Below are 14,572 nucleotides of genomic sequence, written 5' to 3'. Positions count from 1 at the left end.
AGGAGGGGTAGAAATAGAGCAGGGGTGGGCAACCCCTGGCACGCGTGCCAAACATGGCACACCAGTAACTTTTGCTGGCACCCGAAACCCTCTCTTATAATCTTCCATTTACAATTTTTTTTTTCTTAATATCGACTTTTTAATTTTTCAGATAATTTCAGTGTAGGTGCATCTTAGATAAATAAATAATTTTACATAGCAAGTTATCTTAAAGACCATAGACATGGATTGACAGAAGAGGGGAAGAGCAATTTCTATGCCTCTGCCTTAACTCTCCCTGCCTTCCTAGATCCGACCAGTGTTTTGGTTTCATCCACATATGCTTGTGAATCTTTGTTCTCAGTGATGAATTTTGTTAAATCTCGTAATAGGAGTAGCCTGACGGATGAAAGTAGTAGCTCATGCATATCTCTGAAGGTCACGAAATATAAACCTGATGTAAAATCTCTGTCATCAGTGATGCAGCAGCAAAAGTCCCACTGATATCAAACGGAGTCATAAAGTTTTCTGTCTGACTATCAGTGTACATGTATATATTAAAAAATAAATGTATTTTTCATCATCATATACTGTGTGTTTGTCGCTTGAATGAATTTTGTTTCTTCAAGGTTCTTCACATACGTACACCTTAAGAGATATCAAGTAGGCATAACATGTTCTCAAAAAATTAGGGTTGGCATGCAGAAGAATTTTGAGTCAGATTTTGCTGGTTTTGGCACGCACTCACAAAAAGGTTGCCCACCCCTGAAATAGAGCTAAACATTGATGTATGTAGGGAGCAGCTATAGCAGCGGTTCTCAACCTGTGGGTCGTGACCCCTTTTGGGGTTGAACACCCCTTTCACAGGGGTCACCTAAATACATCCTGCATATCAGATATTTACATTATGATTCATAGCAGTAGCAAAATTACAGTTATGAAGTAGCAACGAAAATAATTTTATAGTTGGGGGTCACCACAACATGAGGAATTGTATTAAAGGGTCATGGCTTTAGGAAAGTTGAGAACCACTGGGCTATAGGGTTAAGCCTCCGACTGACCTGTTGGCAAAGCCACAAACAAGTCCCACCTTAGAGGGTACAGCCCTCTTAGTATAATTAGGCTTGACCTTATCAGCTCCCTAGATCTTATCTGGGTAGCTAATGGGCTGTGAGAGGTGCAGCTAGTGCTGCCAAAACAAGTGAAACTCACAAGAACATTGTAACTATGGTGATCACTACCTTGTTTACCTCTGGCTATAAAATAAAGGCTCAGCTTGCCCTCTGAATCTCTCTCTGTGGCCTCAGCCAGGCACAGGAAGATCCACCTAGACCAGTGATGGTGAACCTATGACACGCGTGTCAGAGGTGACACGCGAACTCATTTTTTTGGTTGATTTTTCTTTGTTAAATGGCATTTAAATATATAAAATAAATATCAAAAATATAAGTCTTTGTTTTACTATGGTTGCAAATATCAAAAAATTTCTATATGTGACACGGCACCAGAGTTAAGTTAGGGTTTTTCAAAATGCTGACATGCCGAGCTCAAAAGATTCACCATCACTGACCTAGACTCAGCTTATTCTCTTTGTCTTTTCTACATCCTTCACCGCCCCCCCTCAGGCTCACTGAACCCTTGGCTGTGCTGGCACGGCACAGATGTGAAAGACACATTGATTGGTTGCCTTCTGCACGAGCCCTGACCAGGGCCAGGATAGAGCCTGTAACCAAGGTATGTGTCCTTGACTGGAATTGAACCTGGTACCCTTCATTCCTTGGGTGGACACTATCCACATGAGCCAAACTGGCTAGGGCTTAATTTTGCTGTAAACAGATGTCTTTAAGGAAATGTAGAAAATAAAAAAAGTCTTAAAAAAAACCACACCTTTATTGAGATATAATTAACATACCATAAACTTAATTAATTTAAAATGTAGAGTTTAGTGGCTTTTGCTATATTCTCAGAGATGTGCATCCATTACCATAGTCAATTTTAGAAATTTTAAGCATCATCCTCCAGTCCTTCCCCCCAACCCTCTCCCTTCCCCTTTTGCTTCCTAGCCCTAGTCAGCCATTAATCTACTTTCTGTCTCTGCAGATTGCTTATTCTGGACATGTCATATAAATGGAATCTTATAATATATGATCCTCTGTGATTGGTTTTTACTTGCTATAATTTTTTTCAAGGTTTATCCATGTAGCATTTATTAGGACTTCATTTCTTTTTGTTACTGAATGCTAGTTCTTTGTGTTGATATATCACATTTTATTTATCCATTCATTAATTAATAGACATCCTCCCCCCCCCCCCCCCACACACACACTTTTTGGCTATTATGAATAATGCTGCTATGAACATTCATGCAAAAGTTTTTGTGTGGATAAATGATTTTCTCCCCTTGTGTATGTACTTAGGATTATAATTGTTGGATCATATGATAACTCTATGTTTAATCATTTGAGGAACTGTAAGACTGTTTTCCAAAGTGGCTGCACCATTTTACATTCCCATCAGCAGTATATGAGAGTTCCAGTTTCTGTACATCTTTTGCTAACACTTATTTGTCTTTTTTTTATTATAGCCATCCTAGTTAGTGCAGTGGTGAAATGTAGTCTTTTATGTTCCTCTACTTATTTACCATCTTTGGTGTCCTTCTCCCTTTCTTTGATATGATTTTACATTTGTATTGATTTTCTTCTGCCTGAAGAGTATTCTTTAGCATTTCTTATAGTCCAGGACAGATTTTTTTATCTAAAAGTGTTTTTATTTCATCCTACTGTTTGAAGGATATTTTTGCTGAATATGGTATTTTGGGTTGGCATTTCACCACTTGAAAGATAGCATTAATTGTTTTATGATCTTTATTGTTTGTTAGCTGTTACTCATATCTTTGGTCCCCTTTATGTAAAAATCTTTTGGGACTGCTTTCAAGATTTTATCTTTGGTTTCTAGCAATTTGAGTATGATAAGGCAAAATGTGGTTTTCTTTGTATTCATCTAGTTGAGGTTTACTGAGCTAAGATTTGTAAATCAATGTTTTTTCATCCTATCTGGAAAATTTCAGTGATTCTTTCTGCATTATTTTCACTCTCTTCTCATTTTGGAGCTCCAGTTACATGTATGTTAGACTATTTTTTTTACTATACTCTCTTTTTTGTTTGTTTGTTTGTTAATCCTTACCTGATGATATTTTCTCTATTGATTTTTTAGAGAGAGTGAAAGGGAGAGAGGAAGGAAGGAAGGGGGAGAGAGAGAGAGGGAGGGAAGGAGGGAGAGAGAGAGAGAGAGAGAGAGACATTAATGTGAACTCTTTCATTGATTGGTTGCTTCCCACATATGCCCTGACCAGTGCCAGGTATTAAAACTGCAACCTTGGTATGTGCCCTTGATGGGGAGTTGAACCTGTAACCCTTCCGTGTGCAGGCTGGCGCACTAACCAGTGTGCAACATCAACCAGGGCTATGCCCTCTTTTTAACCATAGGTCACACTTTTCTATTTTCAAGTTTAGTACTTTTTTCAGTTGTATATTGGATTGTGGAGATGGTACAACTTAGGGGTTCTGAATGTGTTATCTCTCCATGAAGCATTGTTTTTTTTTTAAATTTATTATTTTTAAAATATATTTTTATTGATTTTAGAGAGGAAGGGAGAGGGCAAGAGAGACAGAAACATCAATGATGAGAAAGAATGATAGATCGGCTGCCTCCTGCAAGACCCCATTGGGGATCTAGCCTGTAACCCTGGCATGTGCCCTGACCAGAAACCGAACCGTGACCTCCTGGTTCATAGGTCGATGCTCAACCACTGGCCAGGCTATGAGGTGTTTTTTTTTTTAATTCTTGTAGGTAAAATTGGCTGATCACCTTGAACTTTGTAGGCTTGGTTTTAATTTTGGCTATCATGGATTTGTTCAGAGCTCAATGTGTTTCCTTACTTTAGTGCAACTCAACCTCCAAACTTTTAAAACTTTTAAAACTCTTTGGGGTTTGATTTTAGGCTTGTTTGGGCGAGTCTAGAATAAATCTTTTATTCTAGGATGCAGTTCTTACTCTTAGTTGAGGCCATTTTGGTATCTCCACTGGATGCCTGAGGTGTTAGTTAATAAGGTGTTCATGTGGTTTCTCTACTATGGCTTGGTGGGAAATCCAAGTTGTACCCAGACCTCGCACTTACCTACCCTTTATTCCTTTCTCAGTCACTCTCTTTTAAGCCTTGTTTGGTTTTGTCCTGCACATATCCAACCCCTTCCTTGGCCAAGGACTTACGGGGGTTCCCTATACAGACTTCTGGACTTTCTGCCTTGCAGATTTCATCCTTATCCACTGCACTGAATTATGCCAGTTCAGCTTAGCACAACCACTGTGCTCTTAAACTCTTGCTTGCTGGGCCATAGTCATGGAAATTTTCTCCAGGTAAAAAACAGAGGTGATTGTAGGGCTTACTTTGTGAGTTTCTCATCTCTGAAAGATTATAGTTTTTGTGCTTCCTATTGTCTAAATCCTGTAAACAGTTGTCTCATACATTTTGTTTTATGCTTGCTCATGGTGGGAATCCTAGTTTGGCATCATTTACTGCATGATTTTTGTTAGGAAAAGCTGGCCTTACTGTTGTTGAGGCATTCACTTCTTTTAGTCTCAGTTTTATGTGTACATACATGTTTATTTTCTTTACCTTGTGTTTGTTTAGCATTTCTTCCTTTTGTAGTTTCTGATCTTTTTTTACTAACTCAGCTTCTTCCCTAGTACTTTTCCAAGTATTCTTTTTTATTTTTAAAAAATATTTTTATTGATTTCAAAGAGGAAGGGAGAGGGAGAGAGAGATAGAAACATTGATGATGAGAAATAATCATTGATTGGCTAGCATCTGCACTCCCCACACTGGGGATGGAGCCCGCAACCTGGGCATGTGCCCTGACCAGGAATCGAACCGTGACCTCCTGGTTCATAGGTTAATGCTCAACCACTGAGCCACACCGGCTGGGCCCTAAGTACTCTTTTTTAAGTGGAGTATTTTTGATGTTGAGTAAAATAATATGTTGCAGAATAGTGCTAGAAAATTAATATCTCATATCTTCTGAATGTTAATTACACTGAAGATCTCAAGATCATTCTCTTTGAAGGAAGTGGTTTTGCTTTCAGTGCATATATGAATTGGTGTCCCATGTGTGTTAATAATTCAATTTCATAGAATAGTAGAAAGAACATGAATTAGAAAATCTAGATTCTAGTTTTGCAATAGACTGGCCAGCCACTTAACTTTGATCATTTATTTGTTACAATAGATAATTTTTAGCCCCCTTCAATCTCTTAAAATTTGGGTAATTTAGTTAATAGTTATTGAGAAAATCATTACAGTCAATAGTTTTAGTCTTTTCTTTGTTCTTACATCATTAATAAAACTCATAACATTAAAATTTTAGTTATTTTTGTTAGCTGTAATTTTCTTTTCTAATATAGCGAAGAGTGCTGATCATCCTATTTACAGAATTTGAGCACTTCACTATGAATTGGTTATTTATGGCTGTAATATATATTTTTTGGTTTGACCAAAAATGACTCATTGTGCACTTTAGTCTTTAAGATCTAATGTGTGCTAATATAATCATTCTGTTTATTCTCTTATAGAATGTAAGTTAGTGTTATAGTTCTTAAAACTGTGATTATTGCTCAGCTGGCATGGTTTAGTGGTTGAGCGTCGACATATGAACTAGGAGGTCATGGTTCAATTCCAGGTCAGGGCACATGCCCAGGTTGCAGGCTTGATCCCCAAAGAGGGGCATGCAGGAGGCAGCTGATCAATGATTTTCTCTCATCATTGATGTTTCTGTCTTTCCCTGTCTCTTCCTCTCTGAAATCAATGAAAATATATTAAAAGAAAACTGATTACTAAATATTTAGTACTTACGTTATTCATAATGTTTCTTTTTGTATGTGTATATGGAGCCCTGTCCCCATGTGGCTCTTCTCTAATTTTTTTTCTATACTGGGAATTCTTTTTTAGCACATTGCGTACCGCATAGAAATCTCTAAGACATACGCCAGGGACCGCACGTTTTTGGGCAAACTGCACATTATTTAAATCATCATAATGCACTTTAGGTGTTGTTTTTCAATAATTATAACATTTTTATTTACAAAAACAAACAATTAAAGTTCCTAGTACTTTTTTAACGTATGGTACTGTGTAAAACATTTTCCTCTATGAAGAGGGACCAAACAAAATTTACATAAGTATCTAGATTCGCTCCTTTTTCCATGGGCGTGGAAAAGAAGAACACTTGTGAGCGGTCCTTAACAGATGGCGTGCGAAACACGAGAAAACTCCTGAGCGGTACGAAATGTGTTAAGATGAATTTTATCTGCTGACTACTTCTCTCTCTCTTTCTCTCCATATGTATTTATATATTTACATTTACATATTTTTCTGTCTTAGAGGAAAAAATATGTGTATGTATGTATTTTTCTGTCTTAGAGGAAACCTTTTGTCAGGTTTTGCCTTTGCAGGTATTAGAAAGTTTCATAGGAATTCTGGCTTCATGGATGGGCACCCTTTAGGATCTCTTTCCCTGGAAGTTATATTATCAAATTTGTATTCTATGTTTCAAACAGGTAATATGAAGCTGTCTAGTAGATGTTCAAATTTATTTGTTAAAATGCAAATTAATTTATTCTGCAAGAACCTGAAACAATAGCACTTTCCTTTAGGGATCTATAATTAAAAAAGCATAATATGTTAATTAGACCAGACAGCCAAACGACCTGCTGAACGACCTTCCAGATGTCCTTCCAAACGACCTTCCGGATGAAGCTGGGGTTGCGAGGGCCGAGACAAACCGCCGCAGCTGCAAGGGCCGAGCCCCTTGCACGAATTTGTACATCGGGCCTCTAGTATAAACAGAGACAGAATTAATTTATTTTCTCATTGCCTTTTTTCTGCTGTGGGGTTAAAATGTTATGTGTAACAAACATGTAATGATAGTTTGCCTGAGTTTGAACCCTAGGTTTGCTACTTACTTTTAGCTGTGATTTAGGGAAAATTAATAAATTTTTTAAGCTTTTTTTGTTTTGTTTATCTGTATGAGGGGTTTACCAGTAGTATATACCGCTCAGGGTTACTGTGAGGATTAGATGAGGCATAGTTCAAGTAAGTTTAAGGAATCAGGTAAATATGAGAGTAAAGTTATATTTAGTTTAATATAGATAATCAACTATATAGTGTTATTTTCAGTATTCTAAATGCCAAAACACGCAGTTTTTATGTTAAGTTTCAGGAGTCTTTTTGGCAATTTACTTCCTGCTTACTTAGCAAGTAGTGCCTGAGATAGTAAATAGAGAATAATTGAATGAAAAGTTAACCTAGTGATTTTAATGGTTTTCTTTAATTTAAAATGTGTTAAGTCTAGCCCTGGCAGGTGTGGCTCAGTTGGTTGAGCCTCTGGTCCCATGCACAGAGAGCTCACCAGTTCAATTTCCAGTCAGGGCAGGTATAGGAGTCAGCTGACCTATGTTTATCTCTCTCATCAGTATTTCTCTCTCCCTTTCTCTCTCTCTCTCTCTCTCCCCCTTTCACTCTCACACTAAAATCAGTAAAAACATTAAATGTGTTAAGTCTATTTTCAAAGAAGTGGAATGAGACTCAAGTAATTCATTAGTTGCTGGTGTTTACTAATAAACATAAGTATGCAGTTTTTCTCATACACTCAATAAATTTTCCCTGCCACTGATTCCCAGTCTTGTCTTATCCTAAGAATCATCTTGGGTTCCTATTTAGAGTACAAATTTCTGCACTCTACCATAGATCTTTGGGGGAGGGACCTTGCATTTTATACTAAGAGAGTCTTGTGCTCAAGCACTTTTGGAAAACACTGTGCTGGATATAGAGTAGTGAATGTGGCACACTTGGTTACTGCCCCCCTTAGTTTTATAGTGTATTAGTTCTTTTGAGTCATTGAAAGGAAATTAGTTTTTCTTCTTTATAAAGAAGAAAAAGGAAGTTTAGAGTTATATATATGTATATATTTTGTAATTAATGTTTGAAAGTGGGCTCTATGCAATGTGTGAAACAAACTATTTGTTAGCCCTAGCTGGTTTGGCTCAGTATATAGAGCATCAGCCTTCGGACTGAAGGGTCCCGGGTTCGATTCCGGTCCAGGGCACATGCCCAGGATGTGGGCTTGATCCCCAGTTGGGGCGTGCGGGAGGCAGCTGATCAATGATTCTCATCATTGATGTTTCTATTTCTCCCTCTCCTTTCCTCTCTGAAATCAATTTTAAAAATATATGTATATCTATATACATAAAAGCCTAAGCGACCATCCAATCATCTGACTGTCTGACTGGTAGCTATGGAGCACACTGACCACCAGGGGGTAGACGCTGAATGCAGGAACTGCCGAGCTGTGGTGACTTGGCAGCTGTGGTTCTCGGGTGATGCACCTGGAAACAGAGAAGAGGCCGATTCTGGGGTGCGTCACCTGAGAACCACCCTCTTGCAATCTGGAACCCTTTGGGGGATGTTAGAGAGCCGGTTTTGGCCCGATCCCTGCAGGCCAGGCAGAGGGACCCGCACCGGGCCCCTCCCTCCCTCTCTCTCTCTCTCTCTCTCTCTCTCTCTCTATATATATATATATAGAGGCCCGGTGCACAAAAATTTGTGCCCTCTCGCAGTCTGGGAATGCTGGGGTCCAGCCGCAGTGGGCCAGGGGTTCCCAAAGGTGTGGACAGAGTTGGTGAAGAATGTTTTACACGGAGACAGCATTCAGAACTCTCTAGCTCTCTTTAGTCTCCGTGGATCTTCCTGTGCCTGGCTGAGACCACAGAGAAAGATCCCGAGGCAAACTGAGCCTTTATTTTATAGTCAGAGGTAAACAAGGTAGTGGTTTCCATAGTTACACTGTTCTTGTGAGTTTCACTTGTTTTGACCATAGTTACACTGTTCTTGTGAGTTTCACTTGTTTTTGTTCTTGTGAGTTTCACTTGTTTTTGTTCTTGTTCTTACTGCACTTCCCTCAGCCCATTAGCTTCCCAGATAAGATCTAGGGAGCGTCATAAGGTCAAGCCTAATTATGCTTAAGAGGACTGTGCCCTCTAAGCTGGGACTTGTTTGTGACTTTGCCAACAGGTCAGTCTGAGACTTAACCGTATAGCTGCTCCCCACATGGGAACCCTCGGGGGATGACCACCTGCTGGCTTAGGCCCGCTCCCCGGGGGAGTGGACCTAAGCTGGCAGTCAGACATCCCTCTGGCAGCCCAGGAGCCCTCGGGGGATGTTCACCTGCCAGCAGGGAGCAGGCCTAAGCTACAGTCGGACATCCTTAGCGCTGCTGAGGAGGTGGGAGAGGCTCCCACCACCACCGCTATACTGGCAGCCATCAGCCCAGCTTGTGACTGAGCAGAGCTCCCCCTTTGTGAGTGCACTGACCACCAGGGGGCAGCTCCTGCATTGAGCGTCTGCCCCCTGGTGGTCAGAGTGTGTCAGAGTGACCAGTCATTCCCAGTCGTCCTGCTGTTAGGGTCAATTCGCATATTACCCTTTTATTATATAGGATAGAGGCCTGGTGCATGGGTGGGGGCCGGCTGGTTTGCCCTGAAGGGTGTCCTGGATCAGGGTAGGGGTCCTGCTGGGGTGCTTGGCCAGCCTGGGTGAGGGGCTGAGGGTCGTTTTCAGACTGGCCACAGCCCCTTCAGGGTGGGGTTCCCCGCTGGGGTGCCTGGCCAGCCTGGGTGAGGGGCTGATGGCTGTTTGCAAGTTGGTCACAGCCCCTTCAGGCTGGGGGTCCCCCCTGGGGTGCCTGGCCATCCTGGGTGAGGGGCTGATGGCTGTTTGCAGGCTGGCCACAGCCCCTTCAGGGTGGGGGTCCCCACTGGGGTGCCTGGCCAGCTTGGGTGAGGGGCTGATGGCTGTTTGCAGGCTGGCCAAGTCCCCTTCAGGGTGAGGGGTCCTGCTGGGGTGTCTGGCCAGTCTGGGTGATGGGCTGATGGCTGTTTGCAGGCTGGCCAAGCCCCCCAGCACGGACCCTCACCCCATGAGGGTGTGGCCATTCTGGGTTAGGGGCTGATTGCTGTTTGCAGGCTGGCCACTGCCCCCAGCCACCCAAGCTCCCAGTGGAGGCTGGCTGGAAGCAGGTATCTGGGATTTATTTGTCTCCTATAATTGAAACTTTGTTGTCTTGAGCGGAGGCCACAGCCGGCCAGGGTAGGTGGGAAGCTTAGCTTCCTCCATTGCCGGGGCAACCAAGCCTCCTGCTTGCTCCAGCTCCGTGGCTGCCGGCCGCCATCTTGGTTGGGTTAATTTGCATATAGTTGCTCTGATTGGCTGGTGGGCATGGCTTGGGGCGTAGCGGAGGTGTGGTCAATTTGCATGTTTCTCTTTTATTAGATTAGATAAATAAATAAAAAAGTACTATTAGTCCTGGCCAGTGTGTCTCAGTTGGTTGGAGCATCAAACCTACACTGAAAGGTCCCAGGTTCTATTCCCAGTCAGGGATGTAACTTGTTGATGTTTCTCTTCTACATTGATATGCTCCCTTCCTCCCTCCCTCTTCCTTTCTCTCTCTCTCTCAAATAAATAAAAACATATCCTCCAGTGAGGATTAAAAAAAAAAAGAGAAGAAAATGTTAAAAAAAAAAGTATTACTAAAGAAACAGAGATGGCTGCCAAGAGGAGCTCCCCGACCGTGCCGGCCTTGGCCTCGCCCCCGCAGCTGGTGCCGGGCACGGAGGCCGAGCTCCTCCGAGCCTTCCACAAACAGGCCTTCGAGTACATCTCCGTTGCCCTGCACATCGACAAGGACGAGAAAGCAGGACAAAAGGAGCAAGCTGTGGAATGGTATAAGAAAGGTATTGAAGAACTAGAAAAAGGAGTAGCTGTCATAGTTACAGGACAAGGTGAACAATGTGAAAGAGCTAGACGCCTTCAAGCTAAAATGATGACCAATTTGGTTATGACCAAGGACCGTTTACAACTTCTAGAGAAGCTGCAACCAGTTTTGCAATTTTCCAAATCACAAACAGACGTCTATAATGACAGTACTAACTTGACATGCCGCAATGGACAGCTCCAGTCAGAAAGTGGAGCAGTTCCAAAAAGAAAAGATCCCTTAACACACCCTAGTAATTCGCTGCCTCGTTCAAAGACAGTTATGAAAGCTGGATCCACAGGTCTTTCAGGCCACCACAGAGCACCCAGTTGCAGTGGCTTATCCATGGTTTCTGGAGTGAGACAGGGCCCTGGTCCTGCAACTGCTACTCATAAGAGTACACCAAAAACAAATCGAACAAATAAACCTTCAACCCCTACAACTGCGGCTCGTAAAAAGAAAGACTTGAAGTCAATTTTAGGAACATGGACAGTAACCTCGCTAACCTTATAATGAATGAAATTATAGACAATGGAACGGCTGTTAAATTTGATGATATAGTTGGTCAAGAATTAGCAAAACAAGCATTACAAGAAATTGTCATTCTTCCTTCTCTGAGGCCTGAGTTGTTTACAGGGCTTAGAGCTCCTGCTAGAGGATTGTTACTCTTTGGTCCACCTGGAAATGGGAAAACAATGCTTGCTAAAGCAGTAGCTGCAGAATCTAATGCAACCTTCTTTAATATAAGTGCTGCAAGCTTAACTTCAGAATATGTGGGAGGAGAGAAGTTGGTGAGAGCTCTTTTTGCTGTGGCTCGAGAACTTCAACCTTCAATAATTTTTATAGATGAAGTTGATAGCCTTTTGTGTGAAAGAAGAGAAGGAGAACATGATGCTAGTAGATGCCTAAAAACTGAATTTCTAATAGAATTTGATGGTGTACAGTCTGCTGGAGATGACAGAGTACTTCTAATGGGTGCAACTAATAGACTACAAGAGCTTGATGAGGCTGTTCTCAGGCGTTTCACCAAACGGGTGTCTTTGCCAAATGAGGAGACACGACGACTTTTACTAAAAAATCTATTATGTAAACAGGGAAGCTCATTGACCCAAAAAGAACTAGCACAACTTGCTAGAATGACTGATGGATACTCAGGAAGTGATCTAACAGCTTTGGCAAAAGATGCAGCTCTGGGTCCTATCCGAGAACTGAAACCAGAACAAGTGAAGAATATGTCAATGAGATGAGAAACATTTGATTATCTGACTTCACTGAATCCTTGAAAAAGATAAAACGCAGCGTGGGCCCTCAAACCTTAGAAGCATACATACGTTGGAACAAGGACTTTGGAGATACCACTGTTTAAGAAAATACCTTTGTAAGCCTACAGAACTTTTTCTTATCGAGAGAAACACACCATCTTCAGTGAATAGTTATCAGCTACAGAAACTCAGTTTAAGTTTACAGGACTTTTTAGAGTCTTATAATTATTTATGCATCCCAGAAGATAAACCATAAAACAAATTTAAATAAAATATACAATGCAAATGGAATATTTTGTTTAAGGCCTTCTTGCCTTGATAGTAATGGCTATCCCGATGGGCGGGGTAAGTTAGAGCACAATAAACACTGGTTCTGGTCTTCTTTACCAATTTAATCAGAATGTAAATAATAATTTATATATGTGTTGCAGATGAAAGTATTCAGAGACAGTAAAGGGTGAAAGACACAACAGCCATTGGTTATCTTCTGATGTCTTTTTTTAAAATAGTAATTTTTCCCAGTTTCCTCTCCTGTTGTCTTTACTATGGGTGATTGGAATGCCAAACATTTTCTTTTTTTTTCCTTTTCTTTTTACAAATTGTATGCCAAATGAAACTTTTTTCTGTGTAACAGAAATAGGAAAAAGGATTTTGAAGGCTTTTTCTCCATAAAACTACAGACATTAAACAATTGAGTTCTTTCACTTTATTTTTCTAGATCCTTTCTACCAAACAATTTATAAAGCAATATGAGAGCAACAAAATAAGTCTAATAAAAGAGGAGAAATTTGCAAGTTTTGAGTCACTCTGTCATATAACATGTAGATCAATCCTTGTGTGACCACAGTACTTTTTTAAAAATATATTTGCCAGAAATCTATTGAGACTGTTAACTTATTCCTAATGGAATTTATTTCCTGCTAGAATTATCCTAATACTTAAGAAAGCCAATTTTAACAGCTGTAAAAGTGGTTCCTGTGTGAGAGAAGGGATGTACTGGGAGCTAAGACATTTTTAATTTATGATTATTACTTTCTTACTGTTTATAGGATAATGATAAGCCAGTGGATCTACCATCTTTTATTCTTTATAATTATTAATCCCTTCAATGAAACTTTAAAAGTTACTGAATTTTTATAAATTGCATACATTTTGTAGGTTTCTTGTGCTCACTTTGTTAACAAAAAACTTGTAGTCTATTAATCTTCCTTTTGTTCCCCCCAAATGTACAGTAATTCCATTTCTTGTTTGTATAAGTATGCCTGAATTTTTATTATAAAAATGTCATTGTAAGAAGTAGAGACTCGTATTATGACCTTTTAAATATTGTAATAAAGGCAAATGGATATTTGCCCTTCGTTTACTGGTTAAAAGTTTGTTTACAGAAATTTTCTTTGGTGCTTTTATATAAAATGCCGTGGGTGAAAAGAATAGTTTTATAGTAGGAACAAAGATTTTTTTTCATTTGGGAAAAATATCTTTGGTTTTGAGAGAACAAATTAAAACCTTGCCCCTGCTAGATAAGAATTTTATAATGAAGACACACATTCTTTTTTTTTTTTTTTTTTAACATTCTTCTTAGTTTTACTCTTGCTCTTGGTAAAATGTGACCAAGTTTTATTTTAAGCTGTGTTTCTTTCATAGAAGGACCATGAAAATAGAATAATGATAATAGTAGAAGGTGTAAGGGGTTGGTTCGGTCTTTTTCAACATAGAAGTTGCTGAGATTTTTAAAATTAATATTAGACTTAGATTGTAACCTTTTAGATTTTGCATTGAACTCTGTGTCACATTCTTACTAAAAGGTAATGCTTAAACATTAAATTATAGTGTACTCTTCATGTTAATAAGGCAGAGTTTTATAAGCTAAATTAAAACTTGTTGATGCCCGGTCAAAAAGAAAAAAAAAAAAAAGAAACAGAAACCTGAAATTCTGAAACCTAATTATAACCATTCTCCTGATTTGGGAAAAAGGGCCTTTGGGGAAGCAAATAATTTTGGTGAGTATACTCTAAACTTCAAAATAAGCATCAAGGGAACAAAAATGTTTAGGTGGCTCCAAATGCATAAATGTTTTTGTGGATCAGTCACCGAAGAGGAATATCTAAATACTAGAGGCCTGGTGCACGACATTTGTCGACGGGGGGGGGGGGGGGGGGGTGTCCCTCAGCCCGGCCTGTGTCCTCTCAGTCTGGGACCCCTCGGGGGATGTCCACCTGCCAGGAAGTGGGCCTAAGCTGGCAGTCAGACATCCCCTGAGGGGTCTTTAGTGCTGCCACAGAGGCAGGAGAGGCTCCCGCCACCGCCGCTGTGCTCGCTAGCCGTGAGCCCGGATTCTGGCTGAGCGGCGCTCACCCTGTGGGAGTGCACTGACCCCCAGTGGGCAGCTCCTGCGTCAAGCGTCTGCCCCCTGGTGGTCAGTGCATGTCATAGTGACTGGTCATTCCATGTTCGGTCTATTTGCATATT

At 40.5% G+C, this 14,572-nt stretch overlaps 2 protein-coding genes across 2 annotated transcripts in view; both read left to right on the top strand.

Moving 5' to 3' along the window:
• The window catches only part of MNAT1 (MNAT1 component of CDK activating kinase), a 200,029-nt gene that overhangs the window by 8,367 nt on the left and 177,090 nt on the right, over positions 1–14,572 (top strand). The gene's annotated exons all lie outside the window — the stretch shown is intronic.
• LOC139002500 (spastin-like) lies at positions 10,125–13,255 on the top strand. The gene is given in 4 exon segments (XM_070403733.1): positions 10,125–11,312; positions 11,315–12,077; positions 12,080–12,219; positions 13,153–13,255. Coding segments are annotated over 3 exon segments (1,572 nt in total). The 5' UTR covers positions 10,125–10,631; the 3' UTR covers positions 12,208–12,219; positions 13,153–13,255.

This window comes from Myotis yumanensis, unplaced genomic scaffold, assembly GCF_028538775.1.
Source record: "Myotis yumanensis isolate MYYU_CA2020_CCGP unplaced genomic scaffold, mMyoYum1.0.hap1 SCAF_1, whole genome shotgun sequence".
In the NCBI taxonomy this organism is placed as follows: Eukaryota; Metazoa; Chordata; class Mammalia; order Chiroptera; family Vespertilionidae; genus Myotis; species Myotis yumanensis.
Note: the sequence above shows the minus strand (reverse complement) of the source record. Positions and strands in the feature narration are given on the sequence as shown.